Consider the following 14,347-nt stretch of genomic DNA (forward strand, 5'->3'; position numbering starts at 1 on the left):
GCACTTTAATCATTTTTAGCACTTGTAGATTGTAGATTGCTCCACCCAGGATGCAGGTGAAATCAAGAGAAGAACACGGATCCTGAGGCTTAGGTTGATTAGAGGGAAGACAGGGCTAGGAGACCCCTGTAGCCTGAAGCAGTCAGAAGCACAAGGATTTTACTAAAATGGGATTCCAATTCAAGAGAATTAGTATCAAGCCAGCGCCACGGCTCACTAGGCTAATCCTCTGCCTTGTGGCGCCGGCACACCGGGTTCTAGTCCCGGTCGGGGCGCGAGATTCTGTCCTGGCTGCCCCTCTTCCAGGCCAGTTCTCTGCTGTGGCCCGGGAGTGCAGTGGAGGATGGCCCAAGTGCTTGGGCCCTGCACCCCATGGGAGACCAGGAGGAAGCACCTGGCTCCTGCCATCGGATCAGCGCGGTGCACCGGCGGCAGCACGCTGGCGGTGGCGGCCATTGGAGGGTGAACCAATGGCAAAAGGAAGGCCTTTGTCTCTCTCTCACTGTCCACTCTGCCTGTCAAAAAATAAAAAAAAAATAAAATAAAAGAGAGAATTAGTATCTCGGTCAGTCAATCATGTTCATTGTGGAGGTAATTTATAAATTTTATAGAATTTATAAATTTTATAGAAAACGCGAAGGAAAAGTAACCTCTATTTCAACAACTCCTCTATTTCAACAACACTCCTTGTCCTTTTCTTGACGGGAACCTTCATGATGCTTGATTTTTAGGTGACAACTTGATGGGCCACAGGGTGCTCAGACATCTGGTCTACTACAGTCTCGGTATTTGGGGATGAGACCAGCATTTCAGTGGGAGACGGGTCAAGCTGATGCCTTCCGAATGTGGGCGGGCCTCAGCCACTCCAGCCTTCCTTGCACTGAGTACAAAGTCCGCCTGTCCGACTTCAAACTGGGACCCTGGCTTTTCTCTTGCCTTTGGATTCTGACAGAAACATGGGCTCTTCTTAGTCTTGGGCTCATAGCCTTCCGCCGGACACACACCCTTGGCACTCCTGGGTCCCAGCATGCTGACTGATCTTGCAGATGCTGGGGCGTCACCACCTTCACAACTGTCTATTTCCTATAAGAAGTCTATCTGTCCACCCATGTGTACACACCGCTTCTCTGCAGATCCCTGACTACTCACAGCCTCCGAAGGAAGCCGTCATCAGCACACTTCCGATGCATGTTTAGAGATAACATCTGCCTTGCTTTGAAGATCATTGTTCTTTACAGTGAGAATCCAGTGAGCTTATGAGGTTGTGGTTGGATAAAGTATAATGAAGTGCTTGATTGTCCTTTTCAAAGTTGTACAGAAGGAGGCCAGCATTGAGCCACAGCCAAGTGAAGCCACCACCTACGAAGCAGGCACTGATGCAAGCTCTGGTTTGAGACCCAGCTGCTCTGCTTCTGATCCAGTTCCCAGCTAACGTAGCTGGGAAAGCAGCAGACGGTGGCCCAAGTGCTTGGGCCCAGACAGAGTTCCTGGCTCCTGGCTTTAGCCTGGCTCAGTCCTGGCTATTGCGGCCATTTGGGGAGTGAACGAGAGGATGGAAGATCTCTGTCTCATTGTCTCCCTCTCTCTAATTCTGCCTTTCAAATAAAGTAAAGAATTTTTTTTAAAAAAATCAAAGTTGTAGAGATGGACTTGGAAGATTGTGCATCAAAACTTATAGTGAATATGTGGATTCAGATGCTTGGGTTTCCCAGAGGCGAGGCAGGAGCAAAGGGCTGGGTGTACAAGCTCCAAACAGAGCCAGTCACGTACAAGCAGCCTGTCAACGTACGCAAGGAACTTGCAAAGGAGCTGTGTTCCCCTTGTTTCTCACTGGTGGAGTCTGAGGCCCAGAAGGAAAATGGCATGACCAAGTCAAGTAACAAGCTGGCCCTTCCAGACATGCAAAGACCCAAACTGACACCAACGTGAGCAACTGAGGAGGGCAGGATGCCATCAAGGATCCGCAGTGTAGCAGAGGCCTTCCGGCCCCTACGATGGGCGTGTGCGTGGTCCAGATACCTATCTCAGCCTGCCAACTTTCTCCCCACAAATGTATTCTACAGGTATTCAACTCTAAGGTGCCCTCTTCCTGTTCAACATTTTGCATTTCAATTGCCTCCCAGCCCTGGCATTCAAATTCAGCCCACTTAAACTGAGACTTTTCCCCCTGTTTTCTCTAACTTCCTAAAATACTGACCATTGTCCTTAGATTTATTTTTAAAGATAAACATCAGGACATGATGTTAAAAACACAGTCTGTACATAAATTGAGCTTTCTTTTAACATCCATGCAAAAGACATAAAAAATAACATGGATTTAAAAAAAAAACACACTCTACTAAGATTTTCATCATCTTTCATTTCATTGTAAAAGGAAAAACTTTTAACAACAAATGACAGGGGAAACTTCCCATCGTTATCACTAACAGAAATTCTTCCTTATAGCTAATGTAGCCACAGTCACCAAAGGGGCTCAGAAAGGTTATGATCTCCTGTAGAAAGCAGGAGGGAGGAGGTGACGAAGCCCAATGCTGAAAATAACAAAATGAGTAAGTGACACACAGAAAAGATCACAGGCACATTCCTGCCACACCCAATATTGCTGGGAAAAATATTTTTGACAGTTTAGTCATTTAATCACGGTATTTCAAATGGTCTTAAAAGATAATTAGGGGGCCTGCGCTGTGGCATAGGGGGTAAGGCCACCACCTGCAGTTGCCAGCATCCTATGTGGGTGCCACTTTGAGTCCTGGCTGCTCCACTTCCATTCCAGCTCTCTGCTGTGGCCTGGGAAAGCAGCAGAAGATGGCTCAAGTCTTGGGCCCCTGCATCCTCATGGGAGACCCAGAAGAAGCTTCCGGTTCCTGGCTTCAGATAGGCACAGCTCCAGCCAGTGTGGCCATCTGGGAAGTGAACCAGCGGATAGAAGACTCTTTCTCTCTCTCTGCCTCCTTCGCTGTGTACCTGACTTTTGAATAAATCTTTTTTTAAAAAAATAGATAATTAGGCTTTTTTTTCTTTTTAGTGATATATGCTGAAAAATTCCCATTCTACTCTCCAAATACTAAGACCTCTGTCTTCATAGAAGAATCCAACTAGTGACACAGATTATACCAAACCTGACGAGTGGGCAGAACAAGCAGCTAAGGCTTAGAGAATTAGTTTTGTTTGCCTTTGTGATAATTCACATACCTTAAAGTACACTCCATTTTGTTACAAGTACAGTCCCCAATGAATTGAGCTGGAAAACTCAAGTTATAAAAATGGGTGACCATGTGCCTCTCCAGTGTCTTCCAGAGAGATATCCAAGCCTGTGAGTTAGAGGGACTTATGTTGAAACCCCAGCTCTGCCACTTACCAGCTGAGGATAATGGAAAACTCATTGCACCCAAGGGTCTGTTCACTACTCCATGAACAGGGTCCACCTGTTCTATCCATCCAGCCACAAACCCACCCACCCATCCACCCGGACCTCATGGACTTACCCTGAAACCATGTATGATCAAGGCCTGAGAAATGAACAAGGGGGACCGTGGGGATGGAAGCACACAGAGAGGACATGTTAGCTGGAGGGTGGGGAGGGAAGGCCTGAGCGACAGATGCTGAGAGCTCTGGGCAGAATACCTCAGCCGCCTGCAGGGTAGAGGACCATCTCCTAGGATGCACAAGAGAGACACGGATATGTGTGTTCACCAGCTCCAAGTCCCAGCTTCTAAGGAGCTTCCATTTTGCGGAAGGAGAGAACTTAGCAACGTGATGGGAGCAGGGATGCAAACGGACAGCAAGAAACACGCAAGTAGTGAGGAATCGCTGTTGGACTGAGTGGAAGGAGGGTCAAGGGTGGCCCCTTGGAGGAAGCAGCTCCTAACGCCTCATTACAGATGGGAAGGGGTGAGCCAGGAATGGGGGAGGGACAGTCCCTAGCAGCAGGTGGCGTCTTCTCTACCTGAGGACAAAGTCCCCACAAGGGGTGGAACCACAGAGGCAAGTCTTCCCTGACAACAAATGAGGCTGAACGTCCCGTGTCTGTCGTCCACAGCTCTCTGGAACACCCTTGCTCTGAAGGCATAGTCTCTGGCCAAAATCAAAGGCCCAGCAGTGCTAGAGAGAGAGCACCCGAGGGCAGAGATGTGTGTGCACCCTTGCTCTCCATGACCACTCACCCATTGCTCGCCAGCCCGAAACACTGACGCCACCTCCCTGCAGCCTGCTGAACGGAGCCTGTGTCTTTGCACCTCCAGCATCTCGCTGGGTCTCCCTAGAGCCCTCTCACCAACAGTGTGCTCCCCAGACTGCCTCCCCCAACACACACACACACACACACACACACACTGTATTTTCCCCAGAGCTTTGTTCCTTTTGCCCAGAGCTCCCAGGTGTCTAAACTCAATCCATCCTCCTTGGTCATTCGAAAACTTGATTCAGTAAACATGGAAAAAACAGAGCCCAGGACCCCTCCACCCCAGCAGCTGAGAACAGCCCCCTCACCCACCCTAGCGTCTCCCCAGCCGCATGAGCTGGGTGAAGCCAGCGGCCTGGCCCCCTGCAGAGTGGCCCACAACAAGGCAGGGTGAGGGAAGCCATCTGGGAGGTTAAAATAATAAACGGAAAGGAAACTAAAGTACTAACTGGACTTAATTTCCCACTCGTCCTCCCCCGGGGAACTTCAAAGGCAATTCCGCACGCAGACTGGCGGCGTGGTCTGGGCTGTGTTGGACATGCTCGAAAGAGAATTGCATCACCCTGCCCCACGAATACACAGAGGCCCGAGGACAAGACCCAGGGCTGGTTCATTTTAAGGGAAGCATGTGATCCTGTTCACAGCAGGAAGCTCAGCGGTCATGACTGCAATGGTCTTTTTATTTGGAAAAGGCACCGTGATGACCTCCTCCACCCAGCTACTTCAAAGAAAACCTGCGCCAGAGATTCGATCGTGCATAACATCAGCTACGCTGTACGCTCTCTAGTACTGGGAGAGTCTGCTATGACTTGGTTTTCGGGCTCTCTTGGGAAAGGGCTACATAGGAAAAAGTATATAGTGGGGCTGAGATTCGTAAATGCTGCGTGGATAAAGCAACACCCTTTGACAGGAGTTTGGAAAGGGTGTTGTAGAGACCACTGCTCCCGTGTGATATCGACAAGACCATACTCCAACTGGTCTTGCCCTGTGGGTCGCTCCGCCTGTGGGGCCTCCCATGACGATGCCCAGTAAGGACGATCTCCTAAGAGCAAGGCTAAGCCGGTGCTTGTCCTCAGTGAAGGGCAGCAGGCACAGCAAACGAAATCGCCACACCAGAGCAAGGCCCTGCGGGAAGACATGACCGTGGCGTGACCCACAGCGACCGTGAGGGCCGGAGTGACCCACGGCGACCGCCAACACGGCAAGGACCGTGGTGTGACCCACAGCATGTGACCCACCGCCAATATGGCGAGGAGAAGGTCTTCAGGTGGTTCTCCTGGAGATCGACCCAAATTGTTTCCTTATATAAGAGTACTATGAGAAGGGGTGGGGGGTGGAGGGATGGTGGGGTGGAGGGGTGGAGGAGACCGGTGGGTTAGGAAGAAGCAGGAAGGGCTTAGGGCCAGGTGATGGCAGAGGAGAATGGATGTGAAAATTAGCAGTGTTCAGATGATGTGCTTAAAATAACTAACGTAACGGTTCTGCCAAAGAATGGATAAAGGGCCCCAAGTGGCGGCCACCCTCCTTCTTGACAAGACCTGGGATCTGTGCAAAGCTAAACTCCCCCCACCCCACCCCCACTCAGAGTACAGCACCAGCTGTGACATCACCAGTCCAGCATTTACAAACCAGAGTCAAGGGAAGAAAATCACTTGGTGAGAAATTAAAAGTCTTTGAAAGTTTGCTTGGCCTTTGTGTGATCATAAAGAAACCCCCCATACAATAAAGGACATGCGCGCGCACGCGCGCACACAGACACACAGACACACACACACACACAAGCTGGGCCCTCTCAGTGTTGCCAAATCACCCTTTCTCTCCGTAGACCTAAACATCTGAGTGCAAGCCGGGCCTCCCTGCTGCAGGACTGAAATACGGCTCCCGAGATATCAGATTGGCAGAACAAAAGACATACTCTTCCACTGCTGGTCAGCATGAGATTTAAAAAAAGATTTGATTTCTTTATTTGAGAGACAGAATTACAGACAGAGAGAGGAGGAGACAGAGAAAGGTCTTTCATCTGCTGGTTCACTCCCCAACAGCTAGGGCTGGGCAGATCCTGGCCAGGAGCCAGAGCTTCTTCCAGGTCTCCCATGTGGGTGCAGGGGCCCAAGCACTTGGGCCATCTCCTACTGCTTTCCCCTACATCAGTAGAGAGCTGGATAGGAAGAGGGGCAGCCGGGACTGGAACCAGCAGCCATATGGGATGCCAGTACTGCAGGCGGAGGCTTAGCCCACTACACCGCAGCTCTGGCCCCCACTAGGAGATTTTTATCAGGGTTCCCTGGAGACTCAAAGGCTCTGCAGTCCACAAGTCACGTTTCTGACAACAGGCCACTGTGGCTGGTGGACGCTGGAAACTGCGCACCTGTGAGGTGGTACAAAGAAAACACTGGGCGTGGCCAGCGCCACGGCTCAATAGGCTAATCCTCCGCCTTGCGGCGCCGGCACACTGGGTTCTAGTCCCGGTCGGGGCGCCGGATTCTGTCCTGGTTGCCCCTCTTCCACGCCAGCTCTCTGCTGTGGCCCGGGAGTGCAGTGGAGGATGGCCCAAGTGCTTGGGCCCTGCACCCCATGGGAGACCAGGAGAAGCACCTGGCTCCTGCCATCAGATCAGTGTGGTGCGCTGGCCGCAGCGCGCCAGCCGTGGCGGCCATTGGAGGGTGAACCAACGGCAAAGGAAGACCTTTCTCTCTGTCTCTCTCTCTCACTGTCCATTCTGCCTGTCAAAAAAAAAAAAAAAGAAAAGAAAAAAAAGAAAACACTGGGCATCACTTCTTCCGGTTTTTTGATGTCCAGGCCCATCACCGGGACAGGGCACCACACCCTCCACCCCACACAGACGAAAGCTGCCTCAGGACCACGCTCTTCCCAGCGGTGAGCAGCGTGAGGCTCTGCCAGCATAGCCAGCAGAGGCATAGAGAACACAGGCTGGGCTCTGGGGGTAGCAGCTGTGTTCATGTTAACCCCCAAGTGCCTTTCCAGGCCCTGCATTCTCCTTGGCACCTTCCTTCTCACTTCCTGTTTGAACCGTTTGGAGTTTGGACCTGCTAGCAGGTACACCCACGGTAAACAGCATATCCTGTTTGAGGGACAGATCCATCCAGGGGTGCCACTATCTTTAAAATTCTACATGGACTTCTAGAAAATTACACACTCTGGTATATATTTTGCATCTAAATGGTCACGTCCTTGTTAGTCACTTGGGACCAGGCCCTTGTATCTGTACACTCAAACCAGGGCTGTGTGGTTGATGATCCTTTCTCACTTCAATCTGTCCTTCAAGCCCCTGCCTGGTCACCAGTTTATGGTATTGTGTTAACACCAAGACAAGGACCCTGAAAAAAATCAGACAAGTACTTGTCCACCCTAACTGCCAACTAATAATCACTTCTCCGCCTAACCCCACTATGCCAGTATCCTCAGGAGCCCCGAGTCACCACTCCTGCTCCAAACTGTCCCTCCTCCCGGCCTGGAAACCCTGCATGCTTGCATGCCTCTTCCCAACATTTAAGGCCATTATTCTAAGAAATCTCCGTTTCCCCAGATCACATGCAACCTCAGTCTTCCGATCTCTCATAGCACACGATGAAGACAACAGTTGTCACCTAATGTAGATCATGCTAGATTCTCCAGGGTCACATTCATAAGCCTTGCTCTCTAACTAAAGTATACATTTACATTTTATCATTATTTTTGTTTCTTAAAGCCTGATGCATCTGTTAGGTATGGCAATACCTGCAGATGGGAAACTAAGCAGAAAGGAGAAAGACAAGAAGGACGTGAGAACAGGTGAAGCAAACAGGTAATGGGGGTATGGCCAGAAGCTCCTCCTGCACTGTACATCAGTCAGAAGTACTTGATGAGGGGCAGGAGGGGGGCGGAGACAGGGATGATTTGCCTATCTCGCTACAATCAATGATGCATTCCAAACCCTTGCTTTATCACAAATACAGCATTTGAATGCACACCTTTGCTCACTCTCCTATTTACAGCCAAAAGTTTCTTTCTAGCCATGCTAAGTTTTTCAAATACATATGATGAAAAACAATTCTAAACATTCAGACATAATGGGTGACTCATATCACGTGATTTAAATAAAAAACTGTAGGTAGGGGCTGGCACTATGGCGTAGCAGATAAAGCCACCACTTGCAGCACCAGCATCCCATATGGGAAGTGGTTCGAGTCCCGGCTGCTCCACTTCTGATCCAGCTCTCTGCTATGGCCTGGGAAAGCAGTAGAAGATGGCCCAAGTCTTTGGGCCCCTGCACCCACAAGGGAGACCCAGAGAAATCTCCTGGCTTCAGATCAGCGCAACTCCAGCCATCGTGGCCAATTGGGGGTGAACCAGAGGATGGAAGACCTCTCTCTCTCTCTCTGCCTCTCCTTCTCTCTGTGTGTAACTCTGACTTCCAAATAAATAAATAAATAATTTTTAAAAATTGTAGGTAAAACTTCTTTTCAAAATGTTGCTATGATTTTTTAAAAATCTTCTCTCTCTGTAATAATGTGCCAAGAATTAAAAAAAACCCAATACCCCATTTCCACCCAATTCTTCACTCAGTTTCCCAAATCACTGGACAAGTACCTCTGGAGGGAACTGTCGTGGGCACTGTAGTGCACCCTCCTTTCAGGATCATCCTTCCCCACGGCCGCCAGGAGCACCAGTGCTCCCACTCAGGAACTGATCCCCACTGAGGGAAGCTGCGGGGAGCCACTGACGGGAGGGCACGAGGCCTGGCCCCCTTGCTTGACCCCAGCAGCTCCAGGGCTTCCTGGGAGATCACCTGCGTCACAGCTCCACGTGGTCCTCCCGGTCCTGCTCTTCACTTCCTTGCTGGTGTTGTTCCCGAGAGCACGAGAGCACGCCCAATAAACTGCGCAGTGCAGCTCTCCAGGCCAGGGATCCGACCTACAGAGGGATGCCAGAGCTCCCACGAACGCTCGCCCAAGCTGGTCAGGTTGTTTGGGCACAGGAGCATGAAAAGTGAAAGTCTGCATCCCTTTCTCCAAAATGCACACAGAATGGGAGCTTCCTACTTACTTAGTACATGAGCGAGAAGCTAGACCCCACAAAGCATTTCCTGGTCGTCCATGATTGGGTTTTTGGAATCCATGGACACTGGAATAGCTGGTATACCAAACAATTCTTTCCAAAGTCACATTTGGCATTAGAGTTCTGTACACCTAATCTCCCAAGTAGTTTTATTGACATGGTTTTTGCTCAGCAAAGAGCAAGGCATGCATGAATCAGTGCTGTGGCTTGGACAGGATTAGAGTATGTCCCCAAAGATGATGAGTTGGAAACTTGGACCTCAGGATGACAATATTAAGAGGTGGTGAACATGGGAGACCTGGAAGAAGCTCCTGGCTCCGGATTGGCATAGCTCTGGCTATTGCAGCCACTTGGGGAGTGAACCAGCAGATGGAAGACCTCTCTCTCTCTCTCTCTCTTCCTCTCCTTCTCTCTCTGTGTAACTCTTTCAAGTAAATAAATAATCTTAAAAAAAAATATATGGTGAGACCTTTAAGAGGTAGGGCCTAATCGGAGCTGCTTAGGTGAGAGTGACTCGCTATAAAGGAGCAAGCATGTCCCCTGAATCACTCTGTCACTGCCCACCACACCTGTGATCGCCCTCACACATCCTCCACCCACATTATGTGGTGTAGCCAGGGTGCCCTCGCCAGAGTCAGCAAAATGCCCTCTGGTCCCTCAGCCCTCCAAATTGTGAGCCACAACGAAATCAGTTCCTGATTAAGTACCCAGCTCAGAAGTACAGCAGATCTCCCGTCCCAAAGGCACAGCCGGGAAGGACTGGAAACGACAAACACAGGAACTATTCCCCAACATGTGTGGAAGCCTCGCACAATGTAAGTCTGCATTGCCTTGCTGTGAGAGCGCCATGAGCTGCAGTAGAAACAAGGGCTGGCACTGGGGCATAGCAGGGAAAGATGCTGGCTTCCCATATGGACGTCGGTTCTTGTCCCAGCTGCCCCATTTCCAATCCAACTCCCTGTTGACGGCCTGGGAAAAGCAGCAGAAGATGGCCCACGTGCTTGGTCCCCTGCCACCCACGTGGGCGACCTGGATAAAGCTCCTGGCTTCAGCCTGGTCCAGTGCTGGCTGCTGCAGCCACCTGGGGAGTAAGCCAGCAGATGGAAGAGTATCTCTCTCTCTCTCTCTCTCTCTCTCTGTGTTGCCCCCTCTCTCTGTAAATCTTTCAAAATAAATAATACATAAGTCTTTTTTTAACAAAAAGAAAATACAGGGTAAACAAACAGTACCTGGTTCTCAATGGCCTTCCTGTTCTTTGGGTCTCTCACCACGGACAGCTGCAGCTCCGCCATCTTCCGCATCTTGCTGTCCATGTCGATCTTCTGCAGCAGGCTTTTGGTCTGGCTCTTGAGGAGTCGCACTGTGTCTTCTTTCCCGTGCTTCTTTGCAAAAAGGGATGCACAAGCAGAATGGATGGCAGTGACCCAGTTCTCCAGATCTGTCTGGCTGGTGGCCTAAACACAGAGCAGCGAGAAGGAGCATGTGAAATTGTTCTTACCTCAAACGTGCGCTCTGAAGCAGCAGGCTGGGTTTTGAGATGTGAAACCCGAGAAGCACCTGAGCTTCCAGAAAACAGCTGCAACCCTGCAACCTCAAAACCCTGCAACCACTCCACACAGACTCAGGGCTCTCAGGAAACATCAAGCAAGAGCACGAGGAATCATGGGGCCCTGAAGATAACAGGGAGGAAAAGTAGAAGGACGAGAGCAGCCAAGAACAAGGGCAGGGACAAGAAAACCGGGCTGAATCCAGCTGCTCATCTGCAGACTTTTAACAGAATGAGAAAATATTGGGACTACATTTGAAAGCTGGTTGTAAATTACATCTACACTAATGATCTCAATTATGAAAAATACCAATAAAAGAATATTGGAGGAGTATACAATACCATTAAAGTAATTGTCTTTGAAATATTGAGTACATGGGATGGTTTTTCTTTCTGTCTTCAGTACGGACAGGCACAGATGATCATACAATATATTTTCATGAAAGAAAAATGTTTTAGGGGTTGGGTGCTGTAGCACGGTGGGTAAGCCAGCACTTGGGAGCCCACATCCCATATCAGAGTGCCTGGAACCAAGTCCCACCTCTGCTTGAGATCTAGCTTCCTGCTACTGCACCTGGGAGGCGGCAGATGATGCGCCAAGTATGGGTAACCGTCACCCACATGGAAGACCTGGATGGAGTTATTGGTTCCCGCCTTTGGCTCAGCCCAGCCCAGGCTGTTGTGGCCATTTGGGAAGTGAGCCAAACAGAAGAAATCTCTCTCTCTCTGTCTCTCCTCCTGTCTCTGTAACTCTGCCTTTCAAATAAATAAAAAATAAATCTTTAAAAAAATTGTTCATTTCATACTTGCCCCTCAGAAGTTCACACAGATCTAATCTAAGATGTTTTTCTTCCCTGCAACCCAGATTAACACCAACTCATTATTTTCTTTGAATATCATGCACATTCTTAGCCTGTCTATTAAGAGAAGGAAAACCAGGGCAGGCACTGTAGCGCAGCAGGATAAGCTGCGGTCTATGATGTCAGCATTCCAAATGGGCGCCAGTTCATGCCCTGGCTGCTCCACTTCTGATCCAGCTCCCCGCTAATGCACCTGGGAAAGCAGCAGCAGATGGCCCTGGTCCCATCCACATGGGAGACCCGGATGAAGCTGCTGGCTCCTAGCTTCGACCTGGTCCAGTTCCAGCCATGGCAGCCATTTGGGAAGTGAACCAGCTGATGGAAGACCTCTCTCTCTCTCCCTGCCTCTCTGTAACTCTGCCTTTCAAATAATAAATAAATAAATCTTTTAAAAAGAGAGTGCGAGAGAAAGAAGGAAAATCAGACCTCAGCATCTAACTCCTGGACGTGGAGTCTGTCTGGGACAGCAGGAGGCTGAACAAACGTTTACCTGGAGCTGGTCCCAGGAAAGCCTGTTGCAGACAGCACGGCAGAGAATTCTAGAATCACAAAGTCAGCCTGGAGAACATCTGTTCTGCAGGGCTGCTGAGGACATTCAAGACCACTTGATCAGAGATCCAAACCCAGGACACATGAGGCTGTCCATGACCCTTTCGGCCAGATGCAGCCAACTATCAAGGTTACCGGCGAGGCACTGGGCTTGGATTAGGGGTCATCTAAGAAGCTCGCTTTACTTCCACCTCCTTTGAGTTCATTTGAAATAGAATTCTGTAGCATTTAGCATAGACGGATTATATTATTTACCCTTGCAGCAATCCTGTAAACCGTCGGATCCCACTGAAGGGTCGAAGCATGGAGAAACTCAGTTATGTGCGCCATGATGCCTGTATTCAGCAACAGCGCCAGAATTCAAAGCCACTGAGACACCAGGACTCATCACTCAGCACCACAGGTGCCGAAACTTTCCATTTGCTACAAAGTTGCTTAAAATTCCTAGCAGCAGGCTGGCGCTGTGGCTCACTAGGCTAATCCTCCACCTAGCGGTGCCGGCACACCAGGTTCTAGTCCCGGTTGGGGCGCCAGATTCTGTCCCGGTTGCCCCTCTTCCAGGCCAGCTCTCTGCTGTGGCCAGGGAGTGCAGTGGAGGATGGCCCAAGTGCTTGGGCCCTGCACCCCATGGGAGACCAGGAGAAGCACCTGGCTCCTGGCTTCGGATCAGCGTGGTGCGCCGGCCACAGCGGCCATTGGAGGGTGAACCAACAGCAAAAGGAAGACCTTTCTCTCTGTCTCTCTCTCTCACTGTCCACTCTGCCTGTCAAAAAAAAAAAATTCCTAGCAGCAGATACCCTGAATTTTAACACCCCAAGAGCAGCTCACTGGGGAAGGAGACGTCGCAGCACACGTATCGGGGTTTTCCTGAAAAGCCTCTTCCTGTCTTCCGTGCGGTCCTCGGGAGAAGCCTCAGCCCCTCCTGCCCAGACTGTCCGGGCTTCACTGAAAAAGCTCCCAGCCCAGCAGCCTCTCGGACACTGCACTCACCTGACCCACCCCAGCACAGAAAGTAAATGTTTTCTCTTTGTCTTCCGAAGAGCAGCTGAGGGGCCACGGTTTGGCACTCTGTGGGCCTCTGAGAGATGCCTGCTGTATGCACCACCGGGTCTGTGATGACCTCACTGCACTTGGCAGATGGACAAGGCCAAGGTCTGTGGCTTACGCCCAAATCCAAAGCCCAGCTGCTTACTCTTTGTCATGTCTAAGTTTTCCTTTGAACTCTGCTCCTTCTCATCCCGACAGTACACAAGTCAGCAGCCCAGCCCTCCACGGACCAGGTGCCGGGGCCATACCTGGAAAAGGTAGACGTCCCCAAAGGAGTTGCTGAGGCAGAACACGTTTTCCTTCTTGGGGTGCTCCGGCACAGACTGCACTATGCTGTCTTCCGCAAGCAGCGCGCACCGCGGGGCGCTGGTCTGATCCGCCGAGTTCTTGCCGTAGGTCTCATAAAACAGCAGCGTGCAGCCTGCGGAAGAGCAGCCAAAGAATGTGAGAAGGTAACTGACACACGCCGAGGAACCCCCGACCCACATGAGACAATCACTGAACCCAAACACAGAGCAGGCAGAGGCTGGCATCCGAAGCAGGCCGGGTTGTATTAACAAGAACTGAAGCGAAAAGCAGCTATTTTCGTGGACTAATATCAGTAACTACGAGGCCAAGCACGTGTTGTTTAGCTCGTGGAAGGATCCTGCTCTCTTCCTCCCTGCCGCAGCCTGAGGCGGGGACAGGGTTATTTACTCCACTCCTGCAGGGAGAATCCTGGGTGGGAGCCGCTGCACAGGCCCCACAGGTGGACCACGGAGGAGCAGGGACGTGAACCCAGGCCTCCGGCCCCACTGCGCTCATCCTTAAGCACAGCACTGCTTTCCCTGGGGACTGTAAAGGTGGGCGCTGCAGAAATTCCCGTAGTCATCAGCCACACCCGCAGTCTGCAGTAAGCAGGCAAGCACACCCAGGGACGGCCCTCTACGGGCAAGCCCTCAGCTGGTCCTCCAGCGCTGTGTACAGCAACTTCACTTTATCCCGCACTGATGGAAACATTACCACAATCCTGCTAACTGAGACTAAGGGAGCAAAATGACACTAAATATGACGGCACTTTTAATACTACTCAGGACCCATTTTTCTCCTAATAAGGACACAGGTAGG

The 14,347-nt window shown here is 50.6% G+C and overlaps 1 protein-coding gene across 10 annotated transcripts in view; it reads right to left on the bottom strand.

The window, feature by feature from the left end:
- Positions 1–14,347, bottom strand: part of TIAM2 (TIAM Rac1 associated GEF 2) — a 247,572-nt gene that overhangs the window by 92,051 nt on the left and 141,174 nt on the right. For all 10 annotated transcript variants that reach the window (XM_070073350.2, XM_070073355.2, XM_089332525.1 and 7 more), the window contains 2 exons: positions 13,489–13,661; positions 10,468–10,692 (listed from right to left, as the gene is read on the bottom strand). In XM_070073350.2, coding sequence (XP_069929451.2) covers positions 10,468–10,692; positions 13,489–13,661 — 398 coding nt within the window. The remainder of the gene's footprint in view (positions 1–10,467; positions 10,693–13,488; positions 13,662–14,347) is intronic.

Source organism: Oryctolagus cuniculus, chromosome 5, assembly GCF_051225735.1.
Source record: "Oryctolagus cuniculus isolate XC-2025 breed Fujian yellow rabbit chromosome 5, ASM5122573v1, whole genome shotgun sequence".
NCBI lineage: Eukaryota > Metazoa > Chordata > Mammalia > Lagomorpha > Leporidae > Oryctolagus > Oryctolagus cuniculus.